This window comes from Mastigoproctus giganteus, chromosome 10 (genome assembly GCF_048544385.1).
Source record: "Mastigoproctus giganteus isolate SK-2022 chromosome 10, ASM4854438v1, whole genome shotgun sequence".
Lineage (NCBI taxonomy): Eukaryota > Metazoa > Arthropoda > Arachnida > Uropygi > Thelyphonidae > Mastigoproctus > Mastigoproctus giganteus.
The window spans coordinates 181,761,596-181,788,214 of record NC_143584.1 but is presented as its reverse complement, the minus strand read 5'-3'; the positions used below and the strand labels follow the sequence as shown (position 1 = coordinate 181,788,214).

The following is a 26,619-nucleotide window of genomic DNA, read 5'->3' as shown; positions in this document are numbered from 1 at the left end:
TCACGAGCCGATCTGCACGTTGTACGGGCTGAAAAATTTGGAATAACTCACGAGAGGTGAAGGCAGAGTCGATTTCAGGCAGAGTATTCCCTCTGCCTGAAATCGACCAACTACGTCTGTGAGGGGATTCGAATCCAGACCTCTCCATACGAGTGACAGACGGCTATATACACTCAGTAATCACCGAGTTATGACCACCCCCATACATAATGGACTATGCTGCATAGCTTGTAGATTAAGAAGCCGTAGAGCTTCGTACGCTAGAGCAGTGTTAATTTGCATCTGATCGCGTAAGTCAGTGATAAAAGCAGCAGTTATGGAACGAAGTAATGATAAAGTTTCAAAAGAACATGATTATAGGCGACCGTGTGTCGGGTGCTTCCATGTCAGAAACGGCATTGTCTTGTCGGTTGCTCACGGCCCGCTGTAATTAAGGTGTACAAAGAATAGTGTCGAATGGGTCAAACCACCTCCCAGAGCCAGAACTGTAAGGATTACACAAGGTGGTTGTTCCTACTGAGTGAAGGGTGCAGCGCATTGTACGGGCTCAACGGCAGAATCACTGTACGACAGTTGACATCTGAATACAATATGGAGAACAGAGAACAATATCCCATATGACGATACTCCGCACACTCAGATGTATTGGATTCTACAGCAGACGACCCAAGAGACATCCTCTTCTCATAGCTGATCATCGTCGACGGCGAATGCGGTGGTGTCAATAACATGCTGGTTGGACACTGGAGGGCTGTAAATGAGGTTGGTGTTGTTGTCATAGAATTTTCAGAGAATCAGCGACTAAGGCCATACTGCTCCGTATATAGTGTCTGTAAATTGCGTGTGTTCTGTGGTCGATTTTCTGTTTTCTGGACGAAAAACCCGAGTTTCCAGGAGAAAAAAAAACATACTACCCTCGGCTGAGATCGACTAACTCAGCCACGTTGTGGAAAAGGGCCCATAAAAATTCCTCACGTCATCGACGGGACTGAAACTCAGTCTTTCTCACCCGGTGTGGGGGAAGACAACGATCCTATCAACTGTGCTAACCACGAGGGCAGAAACAAGGTGCTGGTCGGATGAGTCCAAAAACACTTGGTGCAACACGCTCACGGACGTTGTTGTTATTGGAGGTTTTACGGCGCAACGGCAGCTAAAAGGCCATTATGCGCCAAACAATGGTGGGAGATAACAGGCTGTCGGACGCCTTCGCGTATGGCGCAAGCAACACGAATCCATGAAGCCATCATGCATGGTGCCCACTATCCGGGCAGATGGCGGTGGTTGCTTAATATGCGGCATGCTCTGCTGGAAAGGTAACTAGTACCCCGTATGGACCATCGTTTCACTAGTCAGGTCTTTTTTTTTTTTTTTTCTATCTATGAGGTCTACTGGCAGCCCTTTGGAGACCATGTGCCCTCTGCCATGCTGCATTTTTTTCTCCGACAGAAACGGGATCTTCCAAAAACATAATGCGCCATGTCGTTGGATCCGCACGGTGCACGAGCGGTTCAAGGAACATATCGCCCATATCCAGTGACGATATCGCCCATCTTGATTGGCCTCCAAATTCACCTGCCCTCAATCCAATTGAACCTCTGTAGGATATTTTGGAACGGAAGTAAGGTGTATGGATCTGCAACCCGTCGTATATCTCGACACTGTGGAAGTCTTGCAAGCAGAATGCTGCAGATCCCTACGGATGTCTGCAGAAATCTAATGGAGTCAATGCCTAGGTGAATAGTGGCTGTTATCCGTGAGAACGCATTCTAAGCTGCTAGGAAAGACGGTGGGCCTATCAACGGACATAACTGATAACTATTACTAGTCAAAAATGACTAGGAAATAACAGTCCAACATCCCCATATCCCCGATTACAAAGGACCTCCCCAAATCCCGACAAAAGAGGGCCACCCCCTCAAAAGTTCTGGCAATAGGACCGGATGGAAAATTCAACCAAAGTCGTGAAAATTGCTTGTTTGACACGGAATGATCACAATCATTTTACTGCACTCTACAATGAACGGACATGAAATCATACCTAGCCAATTTAATAAAACAACTGAAACAGATAGAAAAGTGTAAAGAACTCTATTCGCGCTCTCTTGTCAATTTAATCCTCTGCCTAGACAACATTCGTACTGCACTTGCTGCAATTCCGTTTGAACGGATCAGACCACTTCAAAATTTTTTTGTAAAAATTTAGCAATGAGACAACACAAATGAAACTGTATAAAAATATTTATCAAAAATTTCCCGCATGCTTTTAAACCTGTCTCGTACATTTCGTGCACACGTTCACTCCGTTGGTTGTTTTTGTTGTTTGGTTTTTAGGAGCATTAGCAACTAAGGCCATATTGCTCTGGGTATATGAGGTGGTCATTCCCTGACCTTTCCGCATCTTTCGTATTTGGTGGTCACGGGCTCGAACCCCAGTCTAATCAAGAAGCGTGTGCTATGCCCACCCGGCTACAGAGGCGCCTCACTCCGTTGGAAGGGGTACACTAATACTTTTGGCAGGGTAGCGTATGTTGTAAAAGAAAAAAGGTCTTATTTCTATTTGTGTCATTTTGATGAAATTTGGAATGGCTCAGCAAATATGTTCTAGAAGAGCCAAATATAAAATTTATAAAAATCCATTCTATGGATGCCAAGTTGCATTGTGGAAAGACGGACAGACATGCCAAGTTAACATGAACTTCAAACATTTGCGAACGCACCCAAAATGCTAACAAAACCCAGTTTATTTACATTCATGTGATATTGTATATGTACAAACATATAAGGAACAAAAACTAAACTGGTTGCTGTGTTCTAACGCGTACCATTAAAGAAATAGGAAGTCGTTAAAGAAACTGTTCAACAGAATATGATCAACATTGGTTAAAATGTCCCGGCTTTTGGTTCGTGTTGTACATAGCCATTGGCTAATAAATGATTGGACAAACTTGATAAATTTCCGAACATTCGTTTCTTATCAAATTATATAGCTGCCCAAACAAGTACGATGAATGCATTTTAAGATATTCGATTTTTTTTTTTGTTGGTAAACTTTTGGATACTATTGTAGGTGTTAAGATATCGAAGGACCGAGTGCAATGTTTAATCTTACATGCGCAAACGCACAACTGACGGCTGCGATGTCGGAATATCAGTATAAGAGTTTCGATTAAACTCCTACAAATTCTTTTCAGTCCACTACAATGATATTCGATCATGATCGATCAAATTATGACGCCTTGGACATTAATAATGATAATAATAATAAAGAAACTTACTCGACTAAGGCTAAAGAAAAAGCCGGTAAGAGAAGCAGCGAATGCGTTCAGCAAGTTGACTACGACTATTCTTCCACCTTTCTTTCGTGGTAGAGAGATGTGAATGATACGTAGGTAGCATCAAATCACATGATGCGCTGTTCACTGATCCTAGGTTCATGGAACTTAACTCCCACATTTCTTTGCGTCTTTATTATCTTGTCACACAAGCACTTTTTTGTGGTAGTCTCCCCATCCTCCAGTCAAATGTTAACATAGCAGAAAGATCACTTTAAACATAGCTAAATTTTGAAGAAGCAAACGAAACTTGAGCTGGAACACTGTTTTAAACCTTAGCAAGGCTGGAAAATAAATCTTTCCAGTAGTGTGGAAGCAGGCTTAACAAAATTTAATAGTGGGATGGTTGTAGTAGTAAAAGTACTGCATTGTAATGGAAATTCATAGAGTTTACAAATGACGACAAATATTCGTACTGTGAGATAATTAATTGAGACTACACTTATATCACGTGGTAAATTTTAAGTAATTTATTATTGAAATTATACAATTTGAACGATTAAAACATCTCAACGCCAAACACTTAAACAATTCTGGCTACGTTTCGGGAACTCACTGTTTCCCGTCTTCAGGCCACTTCCTAGAAGAAGTAGTACTTCCCAGAAAACTCCACTCCAGAAGCGCATATATAGGCCTGAAGACGGAAACAGTGAGTTCCCGAAACGTAGCTAGAATTGTCTAAGCAAGGGTTTGGCATTAAGTAGCATTTAGATAATAAATTTCAATTTGGCATTCAATTGTAGCATTTCAATAATAAATTACTTAAATCTACCATGTGATATAACAGTGTAGTCTCAGTTAATTATCTAGCAATGATGAACAATCATAGATCCCCTCTTCCGATGAAAATACTCATACACCAAATCTCCATGTTGTTGTGGTAGTAGGGCTATCAACGACTAAGGCCATATTGAACGACTAAGGCCATATTGCTCCGTGTATACTGTCTATAAATTGCGTGTGTTGTGGTCGATTTCCTGTTTTCTGGACGAAAAACCCTAGTTTGAGGGAGAAAAAACCGTGCTACCTCGCCTGAGACTGACTAACTCAGTCACGTTGTGAAAAAGGTCGATAAAAATTCCTCCCGTCATCGACACGGCTCGAACTCCCTTCTTTTCCACCCGGTGTGGGGGGGACAGGGTTCTACCAACTGTGCTACACCCACGAGGGCCCAAATCTCCATATGAGCTGAAGTTCTTTTAGAGTTTATAGCATGACTATTATCGATTACACACTTGTTCGATAATAATAATCTTATTATTGCTGGAAAATATTGTATGGCACAATGAAATGCCTGCTGATTAGGAAAATCAATATGGAAATGGGGACTGAAAACTTTTAAAATCTCTGATGCGTTCATACACACCCAAATTACGAGCCTAGTTGTATATCGTTACACAATGATATATACTTATACATCATATTTAAATAAAAATAGACAATCGCAACATCCATACCAGAGGCAGGAGTCTAACCGCGCCCATTATTTCTGAGGCAAACACGGTATCCAGAGGACTAATCAGATAATACGAGTTCACATTTTGGCTTGATTCAGGTAGCTATCACCCTGTGGAGATTAGGCATCAAAAAAATAAAAAAAAAATTAGAAGCCTGAACAGTTTTTTTCAATCTCATCTTGATCGCTTTTGCTGGAAAGCGCTAAGAAAAGATGCAGATGATTTATTTGTGACATTTTTAAATGATATTCGAAGTGTATATCGTTAAAAAGTAAAGTGCAAATCATTTATTTAAATGTCTATTTAACGGGTTTTCGTATAATTCATAAAGCATATCATTTAAGCTAATATTTAGTCTTTATTAAAAATCATTTAGCACATAATTTTGTTTTTAACTCATTGATATTTATCATATTTTTAGCATCCAGTAGACCGCACGATATAATAACACTGTATTTTATCTTGCCTCAAAATGAGTCGTTTTCAACGTCTGAGAAGAAGTGGAAATAACCCGGAATAGACATAATATAAATACTTACGGTTATGAGTACACGCCTGTAGGCATTTAATACGAAATATTACTAGTGTCCGAATACTTTTGAGAGGGCAGTGTATTTTGTTACAAATGTGTGTGGTACGATTAATTAAACTTCTGAGATGACAAAACACAACCATTGTTTGCGAGGTTGCAAAAAGTGAGAAATTAGAACGCTTTGATCTTGAAAACGTGGTTATAATTTCAGGCTACAGCAATGGATGTGTCATAAGAATCATAATGCTAGGCTCTTCCGGAAGTATTAGAAACTCATATTAATTAGCTTGCCTAGTTCTTAATTTGTTGTTGCAATACACGTGTTCCACATCAGATTTATACCGAATAGATATCATCACACACACACACACACACACACACTTGTTAACTCGGAGCACATTAAAAGTTGATTTTCTAATTAAAATCTTTGCAAACTAATAACCAACGTCCACATCCAAAAGCTGATTTTTCTCTAGATTGAAAATGATATGATCTAACATGGCCGAGTGGTCGGAGCGAAGGGGCACTAACACACGTTTCAGTTAACCGGTTCGAGCCCACATTACTAGCAAATACAGTAACGACCGTATCCTTGTCAAAATGTCTATAGTACAGACAATTTCTATAGACAGGATAAGGTCATTCACTAGCTATTCCAAGACGCATTTACGCTACACAGCCCCTTTCCATCGAAAAACAGACTACAAACGTACTGCTTTTAGGTAAGCATCCTGCCAAGAATTATGCGAATGAAAGGTATACGGAATGAGAGAGAAGAATGGCAGTTAATGAATGACCTTCAACCGCCTGTAAATTTCTCGGTGTGGTCATGTATCTTGGATTAGATGGATAGAAGGACTCCGTTTCCGGAGTTGGCAACGGAGTAAGGCACTGGCTTGGACTATTGAATGCTCCGTTTCCCCGCATCCCACAAATGTTCGAGGGGATTTACGTCGAGGGAATCTGGCGTCCAGGAGAACACACGAAATGATTGGACATGATCCTCGAACTATTCCTGCACAATACGGACCTTCTGACACGGAGCATTGTGTTGAAAGAGTCCAGTGCCATCTGAATACACGGTCACCATGTAGAGCAAAACTTCGTCCGAAACCATGCCGAGATAAGATCTGGCGGTGAGGGCGTGTTCAATGGGAATATGTATGTGTTGTATCTTATGTAAGGCGGCCCCTAAACGTTAGTTCAACTCCGCCATGGTTCTCTGTGGTGATATACAAAATTCTGTACAATGGCCAGAAATGAGTGTAGTACTATGTTTGCGTGTATGTGGATTTCAGAAATGAAATCGATTCCTTCGCCTTCTGCAGGAGCGTCCGCTGTATTGTGTGCTTGGAAACGTTTCTCTGTGTGCCCTGGTTGTAGGCTGCATTTAACTGAGGGATCGTGAGCCGTCTGTTGTCCTAGACAGCACGTGCCAATCACCGTTCACCTCGACTGTCAACCAGTAACCTCGGCATTCCAGTGTGTGTGTGTGTGTCTCCTCGGACCATTCCAGACACACCTTCATGACGGTGGCCCTCAGACAGCGGACAATGGCTACGGTTGCTGAGATGTGGCCTCTGCCTTCCTAGCGGCGCAAATCATTCAAACTCCGTCAGGTCGTTCCCCTTCCCACATTGCATGGGCTTCGTGCTGACGAACTAACAAGCACTCCCGGTGCTGTCACTATATATGCTGCGCCAGTCAGTGACATCGCTCCTAGGTGCTTTGGAATCGTGGAGACAGTGGTTATAATAGGGTTTTAGGAACATCAGCAACTAAGGCCATATTGCTCCGTATATACTGTCTGTAAATTGCGTGTTCTGTGGTCGATTTTCTGTTTGGTGGAAGAAAAACCATGCTACCCTCGCCTGAGAGTGATTAACACAGCCACGTTGTGAAAAAGCCCCATAAAAATTCCTCATGTCATCGAACTTAGGTCTTTTCCACCCGGTGTGGGGAGGACGGCGATTCTACCAACTGTGCTACCCACGAGGGCGTGGAGACAGTGGTGGTCACAATGTTTTCGTTCATGAGTGTATGTGGTGGTGCCCGGAGTATAAACAGAACATGTCGTTATTGCCGACTATGAAGTGCTGAGTTCACTGATACCTAATGTAAATTACTAATAGTATAAACAGTAGTTAATTAAAACATGAGCCCATCTGCAATGTTATCTAATATTCAGGTACCTTTTTGAGACTTCTACGCGTGCACGAGTCCTTACTTGAGAAGAATTAGAACTCCAATGTTCATAACTTCGGGATATGATTTCTGGATTCCCAGTAAAAAATGTATCAACACGGGTCCGATTCTAAACGGTTCTGGAGCTACGGCTGTTCAAATTTAACAATAGGAGCTTAGAAGGCTACAAAATCATAATAAGCAACACAAGGCGTCAAGGTGTATTTGTTTTATTTGCAGTCTCCAGGGTTTCTCCTATATGCTGCTGTAGCATCTGCAAAAGCAAAAAGCCAAGACCCGCAAGTGTATGTATGTATGTATGTGTGTGTAAGTATGTGTTATGTTGAGTTCCGGCACCTGGCGACTTTGCAGCCAGGGGACACCTGGTCCCCTGGCTCAACCTTGACCACGAAGAGGCGTGCTGGGGACTACTATCCAGGTGATGACACGTAGGAGGGGCTTCAGAAAATTCTGAAAAATCCCAATAACAATAGAAGCAGGAAGATAGCTTGAGAATTATAGGAAGTCGGGAGGGAAGGAAAGAAATAAAAAGAGGATAGAGAAAGAGGCATCCCCTGGAATATGAAGAGAGAAGATCAAAGGTAAGCTAAAAGAAGAGAACTAGTGGACAGAGATGTGCCTATCCAGTTACATATATTACAGCGTAAGAACTAAACAAAAACAGCTCTGTAAGCTCATCAGACCCCAGAACTAAACAATGAGCTAAGCTTTAAATCGCTAACCATCAACACCTTCGACATATCCCAAGACTTAGGAGTAAAGCAACCCACCAATTTATAGTTAAGGCTAATTTTTAACCCCAAAAATAATTATTTACAATAAATGAACAATATACCCCAGAATTAGACAACATAAAATCCAAGATATTTACATAAATTTTACAATGTCTCAATAATAGGGAATTATTCAGCCAACCAGATCAGTAAACAACTCAATCATTTACCGCAGTTATTGCAATATTATACAATCTCTTAAATGAGCTCCAATTATGTGGAGAAGTAAGCAATTATACATACAAATTTTACAAAATATCCCAAGCCAAAAACACCTTGGCCTGGAGCAACCACAAGCCACCTTATCACCAACAAACTTGTTACTTTGGAAAAAAAAAATGCTTAACCTGCCCCACCAGGCAGGAATACCAAGACTAGAATCCAAAAGCAAATTAGGTCATCCTTAAACCTTCAAAACAGCATCCCGCAGGAACTATAGCAGAATGTAGCACTCAAGAACCCAATCTCAATGAAGTCGTCATTGAGAAAAATCATCACATTTCTATGATAATTCAGAACATAATGATTCACTGAAATTCACAACATAATTTAACCAAGCAAGTTCAAGAACCTAAGCAAAACACTCACGGTGACAAGTTCTCCGTTTTCCAGCAAACACTCCATTAACACCAAGTAAATCACTTCATGAAAAAGTAGTTTAAACATCCAAGCACCCTCGCCATTGTCAGTTCCCAAGAACCTGCATCTAGTAATTATCTAAGTTAAAGCACATTTATTTACAATAGAAGAACTTCATCCATGATCCACCAGATCAGAAGCAACCAGACGCTTCCTTCTTTTAAAAAGTCTGTCAGAGTATTCTGACAAAGCTAAAAAATTCTCTCTATTACTAAGAAATAAAGTTACATTTTCACTGTCATATACATTAGTCAATAATTGAAATTCTCTTCTAAGGTCTAAATGAGTAAGACTGTCAAAGAGAAAGTGTGGAAAAGTGTTTATTCTTTATGTTTTCTATACAAGATTTTGTAGACCTCCGCGACCTTTAGGGAGACTACGAAGCGTCATCAGCCATTGCAGTTAACTGTTGTGTCTCTCACAACGTGCACTTCACGTCTTATGTGTTGTCTTTATTATGCCCTCAACACTGGCAGCAAAGGGCGTGGGCGAAGTGGGGTCATTCGCAATTTGGATGCTGTAGCACTCACAAAAGACAAACAAACCGAACAACAGCGAGCTACAAGAGCGATTCACAAACGAATCGTGTTGTGTATTGGGGTCGAGAGTGGTCAGTTTGAGAACCTGTAAACTTGGAGTCCACGTTATTCCATATCTTGAGGGGGGAAAAAAACTTAAAGAATAAACACTTTGCTAGATGCGCGTTACCTTATTCTTATTTTGTAGCAGTCTGAACTCCAACAACTTTGAGCAGCCACAGTTCTATAACCGTTTAGAATCGGACCCATGTTGATCTAACATTTTTCACCCGGGATGGCCTCAAAAGTTGCATCCTGAAGTTACGCACATTCCTCACGACTCATTCTGTATACATGTATAATTTTTTTCAACTTGTGTTGAACAAATATTACCCAATGATTCTTTGACTGTTTCACCAAAAATTAACATTTAATTATATTTCGATATTCTGACACAATTTTAAATAAAAAAAGAAAATATACTCGATAAATCCAAATTGAACAGGAATTTCTGCAGTAACTAATTTGAATTATTTTGTTCCTAGTTACGAAAACAAACTATTTTTTTTCCCGCAGTGAAGATGAATGAACAACAAAGTTTATGTCTCTATATTAAAAAATTCTCCTCCTAGTGATATTAATTCAAGCCAATGGGCGAAGAGGGCGTGACAATTACGTCACTACAAATGCGCAAGTAAATAATTACATTGTTTTCTTCCACAGAAAGACAACGGCCTTCATAACGTTCACCAACCTCGTGCACGTGCTTCACTCTTACAGTGTGAAGCACGTGCACGTACATGACCACGCACGGCATCATTTGATGTTCCATTGTAATGTCAGCTGATAAAGGGACCAGATATAGTTTGTATATTTGTAAATAGTTTATTATTTTATAAATATTTTAAATATTTGTATAGTTTGTAAATAATATAGTTAAATATTTTAGCTCTGCTCTTTCGGATGCAACAATATTCGTCATGCATTATGGAACCCGAAGCAAAAGGCCTTTTCCTAAGTGACCTATGTAAAAGCAGGTAAAGAATTACATAGTGATATTTATTTCACCTTGAGAATTCCGCATGGTTGGGGGGGTAGCCAATGGGAGAAGAGGGATGTGGGTCACATTAGAACAAGTGGGCGGGGCAATTACGTCACTACAAATGCACAAGTAAATAATTACATAGGTCATTTCCTGATTATCGATCATAGTGGCATAGTGTTTGGGTAAGACTCCACCTGTGGTTTCCTACATATGCACCATCAGTACTCTTGTGATGAATACAGAACTTCTGTAAAAGCCAGAAAAGTCTTGTGTGTTGCATGTGTAGTTTAGTGTTGGGTTCTTGGCTGCAGGGCTCCTAGTGGGATTCCACGTTGCCCGCCGCCACCACTGGGAGGTGAGTACTCTGGCTGCTCTCCATCAGGGGTCGCCTGAGCTTCTGATGGAGAACAAAAGAAAAAAAAAGCATGAGTGAGGGAGATAGCTGAAGGATGGAAGTAAAAAGGGGGAGAAAGACCATCAGTGCGTTTTGACAGGTGTGTCTTTTGCGTAGAAAAGATTTGACTTACTCCGCCATACCTCTACATTTTATGTAGGAAAGTGTACGCGGGGGGTTAGCGAGCAAAGCGAGCAGGGGGCGAAGTTCCCTAATATTTTATTAAAATAATTCCACGCAGCACATGTACGATGTTCCATCAATTTTTATCCGTTCCAAAGTGTTCTGTTAATCAAAGTTGAAAAACACTGCATGTGGGAATGGCGTTGAGAACTACATATCATAAATTTTTTAATAGGACCCTGACACAACGAAAGGAATCGAAAATGTTCTTAGAAGGCTTCTTTCTTTTTTTTTCTTTTAAAATGGCGAATTTTTTAAGAAAAACTATGTTAAAGTTTCTTTGAAATCAGAGAAATGGATGCAAAATCACATGGCTGCACTGGAATACAACGTAAAATACGCAGAACGCAATCGACATGAACACAATTCAGAAAAGAAAAATTTATTTTAAAAACATGAAATCCCTGTTAATTTACAGGGTGCTTTTCTCACATTTAGTCTGAAAGAAGAGCGATGTGGGAACTGTCATACATTTCAATAACAGCAAATTTTTGATTACGCAGAACGACTCCACTGCACAAATTGCGTTCACATAACGGGAAGAGGGCAACTACTGAAAAATCGTAATTATATTTCTAATTTTCAGAACCTTTCATGAATGCTTCCAGGACTAAATTCTGTTATGAATAATTATTTCATCACCACACAGCATGAATTTTTGAAGCGACCTGCACCATCTTTCTACGGATTAAATGTAGCATAAGCTGTATCCTGTAAATCAATAAGAATTTAATTTATTTTTAAAGTAATTTAGGAATTTTATTTATTTATTAACATAAATTTTATTTTCTCTATTTCATTCAGGTCACCTATGTGATGTTAGATGTTTCACATAACTGTATTCCTGTGTAATCATGTCGTTTTGCATCTATTTCTCCGATACCAGAAGTGATATCAAAACTTTAGCAAAGTTTTTCTTTAAAACTACACCGTTTTCGAATAAAAGTGCTAAGAACTCCTAGCAGAGCTCCATTACCGTTCAGAATTGGACATTTATATGATTTCTTATTTTGGACCCTAGAATTTTTTTTACATTCTTTTGAAACACCACGCACAAAAATGTTAACGTCCCAAGCCACTTTCCCTCTTGCTCGTCCCTTACGACAGTCCTAGTTACATTACTACAGGTAATTATAAGCTTGTTATAGTATAGTTAATGCAATTCAATAACAATATTAAATAATAAACACCCACGTGAAGAAAACTAAATATGAAATAAAAATGCATCCATGGTTGCGCTTTTAGCCACCATCTCTTTATGGGAGGCCCAGTAGAACGACATGTGGCCAATTAAATTATGATATGATTTTTATAAAATTTAAACATAATAAAACTAAAAATGTATAATTATCTAAATACAAATAGAGTAATGCAAATTAGAACCGCTCAAGTCCTAAAGATAGTTTCTACACACGGTATGACTTGTGAATATTGTAGTAATGACGAATCACCAACAAAAGAAAATGCACTTATGATATAACATTGGCACAAAATTGAACACCTGTCATGTTTTTTTGCGAATGCAAACGTTAAGGTTCACAAAAGATAGGTATTTTTCTTTTTATCTTTCAGGAGCAAAGTTAGTCATGGAAAAGCAAATATACTGTATGATCCAAAACAATCAGTAAATAAAAATTGTTATCGTAAAAACTGTGCTTCCAAGAGATGTTATTGTGAGATTGAAAGGATATCATATACTTAGCAATATTATATAAAATAGAATAAAATAAAATAATGATTATGTAGTTAATTATTGATATTGATTATGTAGCTAATTAGAAGTAAACATAATTATATGTTTATTTCTGGAGTACAGCAGTGTAGACCAGCACAGGCTATCTTATTCTTTATAGGTTCTTTTGGCCTTATGGCCCGCAGAGTACTTTTATGCCTATGTTTCAATACACGTTGAATACCTATATAGTACCAATTGTATTCTTACTACAGCAATTATATATATATTATTTCGGGTTTGGTTACGTGAGCCATGAAGCGTCAACAAATCTCTATGCTGTCTTCAAGTACAATGCACTCCTTTTCGTGTTAGAGAAGATTGTCCCATTTTTTTTTTTTTTTTTTCGATAATCCGGGGCAATATGCTATTTGTGTCTTCTTGGGAAACATCCCATTTAACGCAAATTTCTAATTCTGCCATAAATAGGTTTTCTTATTAATGCTTATTCTTCAGAGATGACATTCTAGCAAGAACAGTTGTTGTAACATGTTTTCATAAGACTTCGCGCAGACAGTGACACAGTACTTTACCACACACCAAAGCTAGTAGTTTTATTTACTTGACCAACATCAACGCATGTGCCAACTGTCACGAGGAATGAAGTCAACGTGTCATTCTCATAAATTTTAGAATAAATGTTTTCATATGAAAAAATAATAGAGGAGCATGTATCTAGTCATGCCATAAATACTATTATACGAACAAATTCGAGGAAAATATCCATATACAGTCGTGATATGGCAAACAACCCAACTAATAAAGTACTGTATCAACTCTGATGTTTCCAGCCTCATTGCGCATGCGCGCAATCATATTAAATAAAACAAATTTTCTGTTTATACTCCGAGACGGACACATACGGCCAGAGGAGTTAACACGATAGAGAGAATAATAAAAGCACATCACCATATTTAGCAGTCACGTGAGGTAAAAACACGGTCAACTTAAATGTGTGTGTGCAACTGCCGAGTGGTCAGACGTGTCCGTCCAAACACAAATCAGAAGCTGTCAAAAATTCGCGATCTCACTGGGATGCAATTACAACAATATATATTTCAGAGAAAAGGAATGTTGCCACGAAGGCAAAATAAAGCAACAAAGTTGCCAATAAAAAAATTTTTGCTCAGATCTTAAGTTAAGCTCCTTAGTTAATGCGAGATGGCCATTTTCTCTAATTAAAAAATAAATAAATCAGAGGCGAACCCCAACGTACCCAAACGTTCAAGCCCACGTGACTGCTAAGTTCCATTAATTGTATTCATTGTACAAATGATTAAGTGTAAACTCCTCTGACAATAGTAATCGTGCCAGAGTATAAACCGAACATATTCACTAAAAAAATAGCAACTAAGTTTTATAGGTGATGAAAGAATACCTTAGTTTATGTTGTAATGGAGAATAAAACATTCACCTTAACACTTGATTAGTAGGACACATTTACGTTTCGAAGACATTTGCACTTCTTCATCAGCATGACAATGCTGTATTTATATTAGGAGTCGGGTTGTTCTCTTCTTGTCTTCTTTGGTCCAGAGATTAATGGAGATATAGACGGAGCATCAATTCGATCTGTGATAAGCCGAGCTAGCGTGGGCACATTTCTTTTCGTGATGAGAAGTCTCCAGCGAGTGGTGCCTAGATTAGCTTGGAGGATGGTTGGAGATAGTAAAAGGGTGGCCCACCACCCTGTTCATCCATCTGAGCAATCAATATTCCAGATTGAGGTACTTTTTTTTAGGTGGGAAGCAGGAGCAGATGACCAAATTTCAGATGCGTAGAGAGGGATAGGGGTAATGCACCTCGGGATGTGCCGAACAAGCAGCGCTGGCTGATGCACACCGACGAGCTCCTGACGCACTGCCCAAAGTGTCACGTACGTCTTCTGTCTCATCCTGACAAAGTGAGGCTGGAAGGAGAGTCCAACATCCCAGGTGAGGCCTAGGTCTGTATGGAAAGTTACCGTATGGAAAGTTGCAGTCGGAATCAAATCCCATCAATTTGCCAGGAAAAATTCTGAGTCGCCCTGTAGATTTTTACTGCATTATGCCATGCATTATAACAGAGGTTACAATAAGTTTTAGCTTTCATATTGTTATAAACATAATTATAATAAAGATTGCAATAAACGTTGAAAGCATCCTCTTTCCCAAATGTAAGTACAAACACTTCTTAGCATATTTGATCAGACTTGGCAGTGTTTGTTACTGTTGAAATTTCTGACTCCATATTGACTTTTAATTCTTCCAATATGTGGAGGCTGTTAATGTATGCAGTATCGAAAGATAAAAATCTGTGGATCGTGGATGTTCAATTATGAACATGCGCAATGGCCGCAAACCCAGCATATAAAAAAAATAATAATTTAAAAAAATGTACTTGGGAAAATGACGTGCCGCCTTCGTTTTAAATGAAACGCTATTGGTTTGTGACTGAAAGGTAACATACACTACCCTCCGAAAAGTATCCAAACACAAGTCTGTTTCACATGACGTCATCCCATAGGCAATTCATAAGGTTCAAATCGGTACTGTGCGCCGGCCATTCCAACTTTCGTAAATTCGTGTCTATCAACTTGAACGCCACTGGCGGTAAGGCATTGAGTATTATCCCATTAAAACAAAGCTGGACCATGTGCCACTACCACTAAGAAAATGTTGTCTTAAAAGACAACCATTTTCCTAGTGATTCAGGGAATGAAACTAATATCATGTATATGAAAATTAACCTGATCGAACAGCCACTTTAACATAAAATAAGTTCAACTATTTAAGAAAATACCATATGTTTCTGTTTTTTTAGAGGCAATTCTCATCCGGTCCTGTCGCTTATTAACTTATAGAGGCCTATTTTTTAGTTGCAGAATGCAAATTAGAAGAATAATTAAATTCATGCAGCGTAACGAATGCAATCTAAAAAATCCCCCATATGCCAAACTACTCCACTAATGAATTATCAACATTGCAGAACATCTTCCCCTCATCAACGCTTCCTCTCCAATTTATTTCCTTGCTTTCCATCTTTCTAACTCCATTTCCTCTTCCTCTTCACACCACCCATTGACTAACCTCTCAATAGGAACTACATTAGTGACGCAAAACTCATTTTCTAATAGACGACACTGTACGGTGGTTAGCGAACCAACGTGATTAATACTTGTAATCCTCCTCCTTGCTCTGGCAACGCAGTTAAAGTAACTACCATTAATACATCCTGTACTTTACCCATGATTACCTTTTCATAGTTTGGAGCATCTTCGGAACACTGAGGCTCACTCTCTGTGACACTAAGTGATTTACGCATGCGTGATTATATTTAACAATAATCGGATGAGCGACTGTGATGTTGATGTTTTATTTTTCGAAATATTAATGAAAAATGGAGAGATTGGTAAGCAATGTGTTTTGGAAAAAAACCAGGACGGACGGTTTCCACCATATGCTATATGACTAGCTTATTTGTTCATAACAGGTCTTGATATACAAGGAAAAGATAGCTAGAGTAAAAATAAATTTTATATGGGTGCAAACAGCGAGAATCTAATTGCTTTTAGGATTAACTTTCCCCTAGCCAAATTTATCAAAAATTGCAGATACTGTACCTATAAACAATCATTTGGAGCATTTCGTTTCCCGTATTTGTTTAAAAATACCCTATTCTAAGAAACTGTTGATAAGGAAATTAAACAGAAAATATGGTAAAATAAATGGTTAAGGAAATTTCAGTAACGTGTATATCTTACTTAGGGGTTTCACATAACCCAGAAAGTAACTTATTCACTTGCTGAGCAAAGAATCGAGTATTTGCTTCCAGGTTCCTTGTCCTCGTATACAGTGCATGGCTATGATAGCTATTTTCCCATAAGTACTCCATTATAACTATATTCGCATATAACATTGCAGTAAAATCCATGACTTTTCTTAACAGAAATTTGTGAAAAAAAAAACAAACACAAAGCTGTACAAAAGGGAATGCGGTCGATGAGAAGCACCCAGATCTTAGAATGGGACTTTTACATGTTTTTCTTTTAACTATTATAACAGTTATAACAAAAGGTAGGGCCCGCAAAACTAAAGATGAACCCGGGCTAGCTTACATCATATGGATAATAATATCAACTACTTTTCTATATAATCTCCCAATTTATTTAAGCACTGGTCATGGTGTTCAATGCCCGTTGATCGTCCTCATTGGATTTCAACCGTCGCTGTCGAAACTGAAGGCAGCAAATTTGACAGAAACGGCCAGGTCTCTTTTAACGCGTATCATACTGCTCCACGATAATAAAGGCTAAACTTAGAATCTCCTGAAAATCTAGAATTGGAAGGTTCGCCAACACCTGCTCCCTCCAACTTCCATCTTCTAGGCAAGTTAAATCATTGAGGTCAGCGGTTTCATCCAATGAAGGCGCTCAATAGGCAGCAGGACACAACTTTATATGTATATCTTAGATTAATAAAATGCACATATTTCTTTCGCTATAACAGTACTTCAACAATTTTGAAATTATTTTTAAAACATAAAACTACCAGAAATACTTTTAGAGAGAGCATTAGACACTGAAATTACGTGGCTCGCTGTGGTTGCAATGTTAGTGCAGCATAAAGCCGACCCTGTATTTTAAGTAGCAAAAGAGGTAAGAATTGCAGTATGTAGCAGAATGCGAAAATGTAAACTGATCTAAGTCGCAGTTTCAAAATACGTTTTCCAGCTGAGACTACTGCACTGTCGAAGGGGCACCATTTTAGTTCCATCACCCTTATTGTTTTCCATTCATACATCCGAAACGATCACAGCAAATGTTTGTAATGCAGAAGCGGTGACCAAAGCCCATCGTATATTCATGTACTGTGTTTATTATTTTCATGGTCCAGTGGAGTCATTGAGATCAAAATCAATCAGGCCATGCAGAATTTAAGCAACAGTTAATGGAGTTAAGGTTAGTAGCCTCGAACATCCATTTTATCCTCTATCGCGATCTTTAATAATTAAATGACCATTTTTTTTTTCAATCTTTATGAAAATCTTCGCATAATCTGCTCTAATTAATAAACACGTGCACGCATTCCACAACAACACCCTCTATCGAGCGGTAGAAGAAATACTTAGTGAAGCGTAAACCCGTTCTGCTTAGATGACCTTAAGACAGGAAGAACTGGTGCGTGAAGCAGTCAACGTGCTACGGAAAATACCTTTCCAACCTTCCCCTCTGCATCCTTGCGAATGGGGGAAGAGGGGAGGGAGAAGATTCTCCCCTGCAATGTTTAGTACCGGAGGAGGGAAGTATGGCGTGAGAGGGAAGGGCCACGACCACTTGTTAGACAGGTGTCGGCGGCCTTACGAAGAAAGTTCACCGTCACTTGGGTCTACGGAAGCGTTGTGTTTGGCACAGTGGGTGGCAAGAGTTGGTTGATTTGATGCGAAAATTTTGAATTCTTTCGTAATTAGAGGGCGATTTCGGTCGGTTTCACTTAGTCTGTTTATCTTTTCTTCCCGTAAATGAGAAATGAATGCCACACTTTGCTACGCTTTTAATTCATATTAAGAAATATTAAAATATTTATAAACAAGTTAGGGCTGAGGAAGAAAAATAAAAACATTTAGGTTGATCGGATGGTGAATCTCTCCAGCGTCCAGCAGCGTGCTACTGCAATCCAAATCTCCAAATTTTTCCAGCATCAACATGACTTTTGGGAGAGGCCAATACCACCGAGAAGCCTCAGGGGCACACTGCCAGCGTGGCGGGCATTAGAAACACGCGGTGGAATAAGACGCGCGTGCGAGTTTTGCTTCACTCCGGAGCGTGCTGTGCCGTACAGTTTGTGTGTGTCGTCTGCATGCGTGAATTTTAGCTCGCGAAAACACGTTCAACAGACAGCAAGCCCAAGACCACGTGTACTATCGGAGGTGATGTTCCGACAATCAGACACGTGACCACGCCCCACCATCTGGTCCCTGTGTAGGTGTACGTCAGCCAGTCGTCATTTGGCAGTGTCGATAACGAATGCGTCACCTGTTGCTTCTGCTTCACCTGCAAATTAGAATGTGTTGTTGCAGAAAAAACCAGCATCCAGTACCGTTTCGTATACTTGTGTGGTGAAATTGTTGAGTGAGGTGAGCGAAGATGGGAAATACATGCTTCAAAAATCGCACGTATGCCCCTGCTGCATATTTAACAGGCAGGTAAGTGACGGGATTTAATTTCTTATAGAAATAGATAAAAGCAGATGTTTGAGTTCGTGTGAATTTATAAACGTTGTTTACTCTGGTTTGCCTCCAGCATCATACTGCATCTATAATCGCAGATAGTATTTACTAAAAACCATTCTATAAAAATATAATGGCAGTAAATTTACATCGCCAAGAAAAATGAGCGGCTTGCTTCTTTAAAAAGTCTTGACAATCTAAACATAATTTAAGCAAAATATATTTAGGAAGGACATAAATGTCATAATCTCTTCCTTCTTAGATACACTTTCATCGAAAATGTAAATGCATTTACAACATTATGCATTTGGTTAATTTACTTAATAATTTTAATGATTTGAATTACTAAATTCACTTCATTTCAATAAAGTTTAATCTATTTCGACACTTCAGTGTGTCACCTTCAAAAAGTCTCTTCGACTACAGTATGAATATGCCGCGCTCACTAGCAAGATGATACTTCAAAAAATAATATGTACGCATTAAATTTTACTTCAAATCTTTTGACTCTGTACTTCATAAATATGAATTCGAAATTATAAATATGAAAACAAATTAACGTTTTTGTCGCATTTGGAATTTTTTTTTTTTTCATTATGCGGATTTTCCGGGAAATTTTATTTGCCAATGTAATCGGAAGTCTACAGTATCTCATTGTAAAGGTCTTTTGAAGAAACATATTTCGCCATCTAGTTTCAACATTTCAAAGATAATACATTAACACGTTATTTAGTGATAGAGAGAAAAGTTACAAAACTGCAAATTGAGGCCACAAGCACAACAATACTCGAGTAGATGTATAGATAATAAAAATTATCCGAAACAGAGAGGGAGGAAGAAAAATGATATTTTAGGAGCATCAACGACTAAAGCCATATTGCTTCGTGTATACTGCCTGTAAATGTAAATGCCTGTACGTTCTGTAATCGATTTTCTGTTTTCTGGTAAAAAAAAAAAAAACGAGTTTCCAAGAGGAAAAACCATACTACCCTCACCTGAGGCTGACTAACTCAGCCATGTTATGAAAAAGGCCCATAAAAGTTCCTTACGTCATCGACGGGACTCGAACTAAAGCCTTTTCCACCCGGTGTGGGGAGAACGGCGATTCTACCAACTGTGCTACCCACGAGGGCATTTTAGGAACCCCTTAGATTTAGCGTCAACGGCGGATAATGCACGCAATCAAATCCTTTTAAGTTGTAATCTTTGATAAATAAATTCTGTCTCGTTTATTTTGTATAATCTACTGAAGGGTTGGGACCAATTCCGTTTATATTTGAATAATAAGACCAGTTGTTTCCAAAAAGTTGGACTGTTTATATTAACACCACGCTAGTTACGTAACTATAACTGCACGTGTTTTAAAGGCTGGTTTGACTACAGGAAAACTATATGTAAAAAGTTACACATTATATCAATAAAATCATGTACGGCAATTAAATACTGTATATATATATATTTACGAAGTTTTATACATGCTATTTCAATACACAAAATACCAAGAATTAATATATTGCAAATTATAAGTCCTCGTGTGTAGAGCAGTTGGTAGAATCGTTGTCCTCACACCGGGTGGAAAAGACCCGAGTTCGGATCTCGTCGATCACGGGAGGAATTTTTATAGGCCTTTTTCACAACATGGCTGAGTTATTCGGTCTCAGGCATAGATAGCAAGGTTTTTTCTCCCGGAAACATTTCTGTTTTCGTCCAGAAAACAGAAAATCGACCACAGAACACACGCAATTTACTGACAATACAGCAGCGGATGCTCCTAAAAACATTATTACAACATATTACAACAACAGCAATTATAATTTAACAGTTTATGTGCACAAGTTTAGAAAATCTAAAATAACTGACCAGTAATTAATTATTAATTTAAAAGTAGAAAATCAACAAACGGATGTACATTATATATATTAAAAATGTTTAGAGGACTTCATCATACAATTGTTGTTGTTGTTATTGGATTTTAGAAACGTCGGCAACTAAGGCCATGTTGCTCCGTGTATGTTGTCTGTAAATTGCCTGTGTTCTGAGGCCGATTTTTTGTTTATTGGACGAAAAAACCATGCACTCTCGCCTGAGACCGACTAACTCAGCCACGTTGTGAAAAATACACATAAAAATTCCTCTCATCATCGACGGGATTCGAACTCAGGTCTTTTCCACTCGGTGTGAGGAGGACGGCGATCCTACCAACTGTGCTAACGAGGGAACTCAACCATCCAAATTCAGTTTAAAATTATTATAAATAATTTCTTAAGTAAAATATTTTACAGAGGCATGAAAGGAGATATAAATAGTACTTCATTTAATATTTTATTAATTAAAATTTCGTGTAAACAAATCGTTCCTGATCATTCTCTACGTTTTTCAAAAGGTTATAAATTCATATCTGAAATATTACTGATAGTTGCACCTGGAAAAATTTTCTAACCTCATGAAATATTTCATAAATTTTTTTAATGTTCTCTAATGAATTAATTGTAAATATAAATGGATATGCACATTCGGAAATCAGAAAAACATATAGAACAAGCAAGTTTTTCATCCACTTGTATTTAGAAAAAAAAAAAAAACGTTTTAAACAAATCAATACATATCGTTAAATGTCTTTCCAATCTGTCATAGGTTTTCTTGTCACATTCAGTTGATATGACAGTTAAATCTTACGTTACTTAAAAGTAATGTCCAAATCCATAATTTCAAAGACATCAATGTGTTTATGAGGGTCTAAAAATGTTATATCTGTGACATTCAGATACATTTATAAGTTTTGATCTCTTGATGTCAGAAAGATGTTTAAATAGTTTAAGGAGCAATATTTTCATTAGTTTAAAGTACATTAAAAATTCAATGTCGCCCGCATAAACAGACAGCATAAATGTTCGTTCGTACTCACTTCAAATGAATATGTAAAAGAACGAATATTTGAATATTCAAATAAACGAACTAATATCGATTAGTTTTTATTTAGTTTGTAAGATCATTTGTATAAATTGTAAATAAGAGAGATCCAAGACCTAGCGAAACTCTTGTATTAATACAAAAAATTGAGATATTTTATTATTTAAAATTACTTTAAAATTGCGATCCTTCAAATACGAACAAAGACAAAACAATAAGAGATCCTAATAACCCCCACCCCACCAAAAAAGTATTTTTGATTGGAAGATCGTGAATAATAGATTCAAAAGCTAAGAAAACAGTGCAAATTACATCAACCGAGCATTACTGTTATCCAAAGATGTAGGCATAAACCGCCAGGAGGTCAGCAAGCTATAAGTGGTTGAACTGCGAAGACGAAAAGCTGTCCAGGAGCCTGGGCATTGATTTAAAAAAATAAACAATAACTGCCGATTAACAGCCGTATCCAGTAAAATTTTAGTAAAGTTATAAGAAAAGAATTAGCTTAAAAATGCTAGGTGTTTTTTTTTTTTTCTTAGAATAAAAAAAAATATAATTAGATTTGAAATATTTAGGGATATGTCGAAATGGCAAACATGAAATTGTACCAGATATTATTATATCTATAATGATCCATTTTTCGAGGCCAGGAGTAAAATATGATATGGCATTTGGAGGGAATGGTGTGATTTTTTTTTTTTTTTTTTTTTTGGCTGATGCTGCATAAGCTCATACACTTGCTTTCTTGCATCACATGCCACTACTACTACCTCTCAGCCCATCTGCTCAACCTTTCCAGATCCTGTTGCAGCAGCATAGTATCAGTAGTGTCCTTAACAACCCTGCCAACCTTGGTATCATCTGCAAACTTGGACATTAAGCTTGATATACCATCATCAATATCATTTATAAATACAGAAAACAATAATGGACCCAACACTGAGCCCTGAGGGACTCCACTAATAACATTAGTCCACGATGAGCAGTGTCCACTGATTACCACTCTCTGTCTTCTCCCACTCAACCACCCCTTTATCCATAGCAGCAATTTGCCTCCAATGCCACACTGCTCCAATTTGTGCAGCAGTCTGCCGTGTGCAACAGTATCAAAAGCCTTTCTAAGATCCAAATATATAATATCAAAGTTATTCCCTGCATACAGCTCTTTTGTGACTGCATCATAGTATCCAATAAAACTGGTCAGGCAAGACTTTCCCTTAACAAAACCATGCTGTGTCCGAGCTATAACTGAAGTCTTGTCTACTTTTTCTTTTTCAACGTTTCCACAGATCGATTTGATTTGATTGTGGTACCACGCTCCAAGCCCTCAAGCAAGGCGCATCTTTGTCCCAAAACTGTCGCCATGAATTTACCGACAGAAAGCCGTCTTTTAAGCTTCTTGCTCGGTGAATTTTGATGGTACCACTCCATCGACTATCTCTTCGGTTCAGACTCATAATGGTGGATCCAGGTTTCGTCACCTGTGACTATGCGTGAAAGAAAAACCTCTCCTTCACTCTCGTAGCGCTCCACTCTTGGCTTGATACGTAATCTGTAACATCCACCATTTTGAACTATCCGTGTGCTGAATTCACGTGACCGATCACAGCGCCACTGAGTATGGTGAAACTAGAGACCTCTAGTGACCACTCAGTGACACTCGAAATTGTCTATGGCGCCACATTTGAAAGCAAAAAATTAGGAGGCATTACTTTCGTACAGGTAGTTGACCCGATGTTAAATTACGAATGCACCCCCTCACTTTTCACGGGAATAGTCCTATATTTGAATAACCTTACCAATAAGCTCTAATGAAATCCCTAATTAGAACTTCAGGCATTACTTGTTAAGAATAAAACAAGTTCTACTGAGCATTTTTGCCTCGTAAAAGGAAGGATGATTAAGCAACTTCAACCCTAATTATGGCTGTACTAATAGTATAATAGCACAGTGAGGTTGCAGTTACGTATAGTGATTATGACATTTCTCTTCTAACGCAAGAGAAGATGGACTGTTAAAATGAAGCAATAAACTGTACTTGTGTTATTAAATAAAACTACGGATGCTGTTTTTTTCAAAAAACAAATATGAGTTTCAAAATTTATTTTTGAGCTTCATTACAAAATCACTAGAAAATTTCGAAATTTAAAACAGTAACGCCTCCCCACCCCAAAGTTGCGTTTGAGGTGGTTGCCTCTTTTACACGACAAAACAGGCTTTGGCAGGGACATTAGATTTAAGGCTCTCTTCTAGCTCTGAAGCATCTCATGTATAGCTGAGGCCTTACGCATAGAACAGGGAAATAAGATTGGTCCACGTGATTCAGTTGCATCATAGGGATGACGGGAGCAGATATGAAGAAACCAACACGCTTAGTGAAGACGTTGCAGACCGCTAGGGTGTGTCAGGTTTGTAACTATATGGAGTCGTTCAGATTCGAGCGGGATGAGAACCTAAACTTTTCGAAACGAAAAATGACAGAGCCGGGCTCCTACGAAAGAGATCAGACATTTCAGAATGCATGATGATGCGAATCGCTGTCTGCCTGTACGCGAATAGAAGTCTAGAGCCGACCGGGCTAGCCAGGTGGGTAACATGTGGACATGTGGACATGTGTTTTTGTAAAGGGCGGCTCCTAGAACGCGAGTTCAACTCAGCCTCGTATCTCTGTGAAGAACAGTATCACTACAAATGGGCCAGATATGTGTGACGTCGGTTTGTGTGTATTGTGTGTGTGTTCTGTTGTTCTGTTCTGACCTCTTGGCTACCCAGAAGCATCAATCACCTGGATAGATGATTCTGGGTACTCGTCCACACCACGGGAAGGTGGGCCAGTCCCAATGGAGCACGTACTGTCTCGATACGAGACTCTGAACCACCTGATGTTGCCAAAAGGTGGGCCAGATTTCTCTGGGGGCCCACTCCAGAGAGGAGAAAAAAATAAATAAATAAAATAAAAATTAAATAAACTAAAAACAGAAACAAAATGTATTTCCCGTGGTGCAAAAAAAAAAAAAAAAAATAATAATAATAATAATAAATAAATAAAAAAAATAAATAAAAAAAATAATAATAATAAAAAAAATAAATAAATAAATAAAAATAAATAAATAAATAAAAATAAAAAAAAAAAATAATAATAATAAAATAAATAAATAATAATAATAAAAAATAAAAATAAATAAATAAATAAATAAAATAAATTCCCTGTGAAGAAAAAAAAAAAAAAAAAAAAAAGGGAGAGCTGTCTGGCACCAATGATAGTTCACATCCCAGTTGTCAGAACAGAACACGAGTAAAAAAAAAAAAAAAATATGAAGCTAAGTAAATGAAAAAAAAAATAATAATAAAATAATAATAAAATAAATAAAAAAAAATAAAAATAAATAAATAAATAATAATAATTACAGAATAATTAATTTTAATCCCACAGTGAAGAGGAAGATGTAAGTAGGGGTGCCAGCAGAGAGAGAGAGAGTAAGAGGGAAAAAAAAAAAAAAAATGTGCGAGTGGTTATCTATCCTGCACAGAGGGAGAAAGAAGAAAAGGTGAGCCAAGGCTGCTCCTAGTTCCAGGGCAGGACCCGGAAACAGTGCAGAACGCAGGTTTGAGGAAAAATAAAAAAGAATAAATAAAAATAATAATAAAATAAAAATAAATAAAAAATAAAAATAATTAAGGAATAAATAAATAATTTTAATCCCACACCCTGGCTACAGTGAAGAGAAAGATGTAAATCGGGTGCCAGCAGAGAGAGAATGAAAAAAAAAAAAAAAAAAAAATGGGAGAATGGTTATCTATCCTGCACATAGTGGGAAAGAAGAAAAGGTGAGCCAAAGCTGCTCCTAGTTCCAGGGAAGGACCCAGAAACAATGCAGAACGGAGGTTAGGAAAAAAAAAAAATAGTCAGTAGAAGGGGTGACTTTCAGTTGGCAGTGGAATTGTTAATGATCGGCATTTCCACGTCGGTGACTGACGATCAGTGTCCTCCTCCAGGCAAATACCTCAGCTGCAAAGGTCTGGAAGGCTTCGAGGTTGTTTTGGGTACATATCAGTTGATGCATATCTGCTGGTGGGAAGTCCTGGATCTTATTCTGGAGACGGTTTCTGATATCGTTGTAATGTACACACTCTAGAAGCAAGTGTTTCCAACTTTCACTTTGTCCACAAAAGCAGTAGGGAGTGTCGATGAGTCCCAGTGTATGCAGTTTCTCATTTAGAGAACCGTGTCCGGTAATGAGAAAGGATGATTCGAGGCTGAGGGAGAACCATCGGGCGTTATTTTTAGTGGTTGCAAAGGTTACCTCCGGAAGAAAACTCCGAGTTACAACCCCTACAGTAGAAGAATCCCATCTGGTCTGCCATACATTGAAGAGTTTATTGAGACATCAAGATTTCTCCTGCTTTATATCCGTAGTTAGTGAGAGTTCTATATCCAGGATCGTTGCCGGAATACCTTTTTTAATTCGATAGCAGAGCCCCTTGTAGATTGTGTAAAGGTCGAGAGGGAGGGTGCCTGCTATAACTTGGAGAGCTGCTGTAGAGACTGTACGGCAGATTCGATGGGTCGCCAGTAACATAGCTCTTTGTATAGAGTTTAGCTTTTCTTTCATCTTAATGATGGGAACTCTGTGAAACCAGACCCCGGCAGCATAGGTTACTATTGGGAGAAAGACAGCTTTATAATAA

General features: G+C 38.3%; 1 protein-coding gene across 1 annotated transcript in view; it reads left to right on the top strand.

Moving 5' to 3' along the window:
• Nucleotides 1-18,620: 18,620 nt before the first annotated feature.
• The window catches only part of LOC150079593 (uncharacterized), a 282,770-nt gene continuing 274,771 nt past the window's right edge, over nucleotides 18,621-26,619 (top strand). The window contains exon 1 of the mRNA XM_090382783.1: nucleotides 18,621-18,996. Within this exon, the coding sequence (XP_090238909.1) occupies nucleotides 18,938-18,996 (59 nt within the window). The 5' untranslated portion in view covers nucleotides 18,621-18,937. The remainder of the gene's footprint in view (nucleotides 18,997-26,619) is intronic.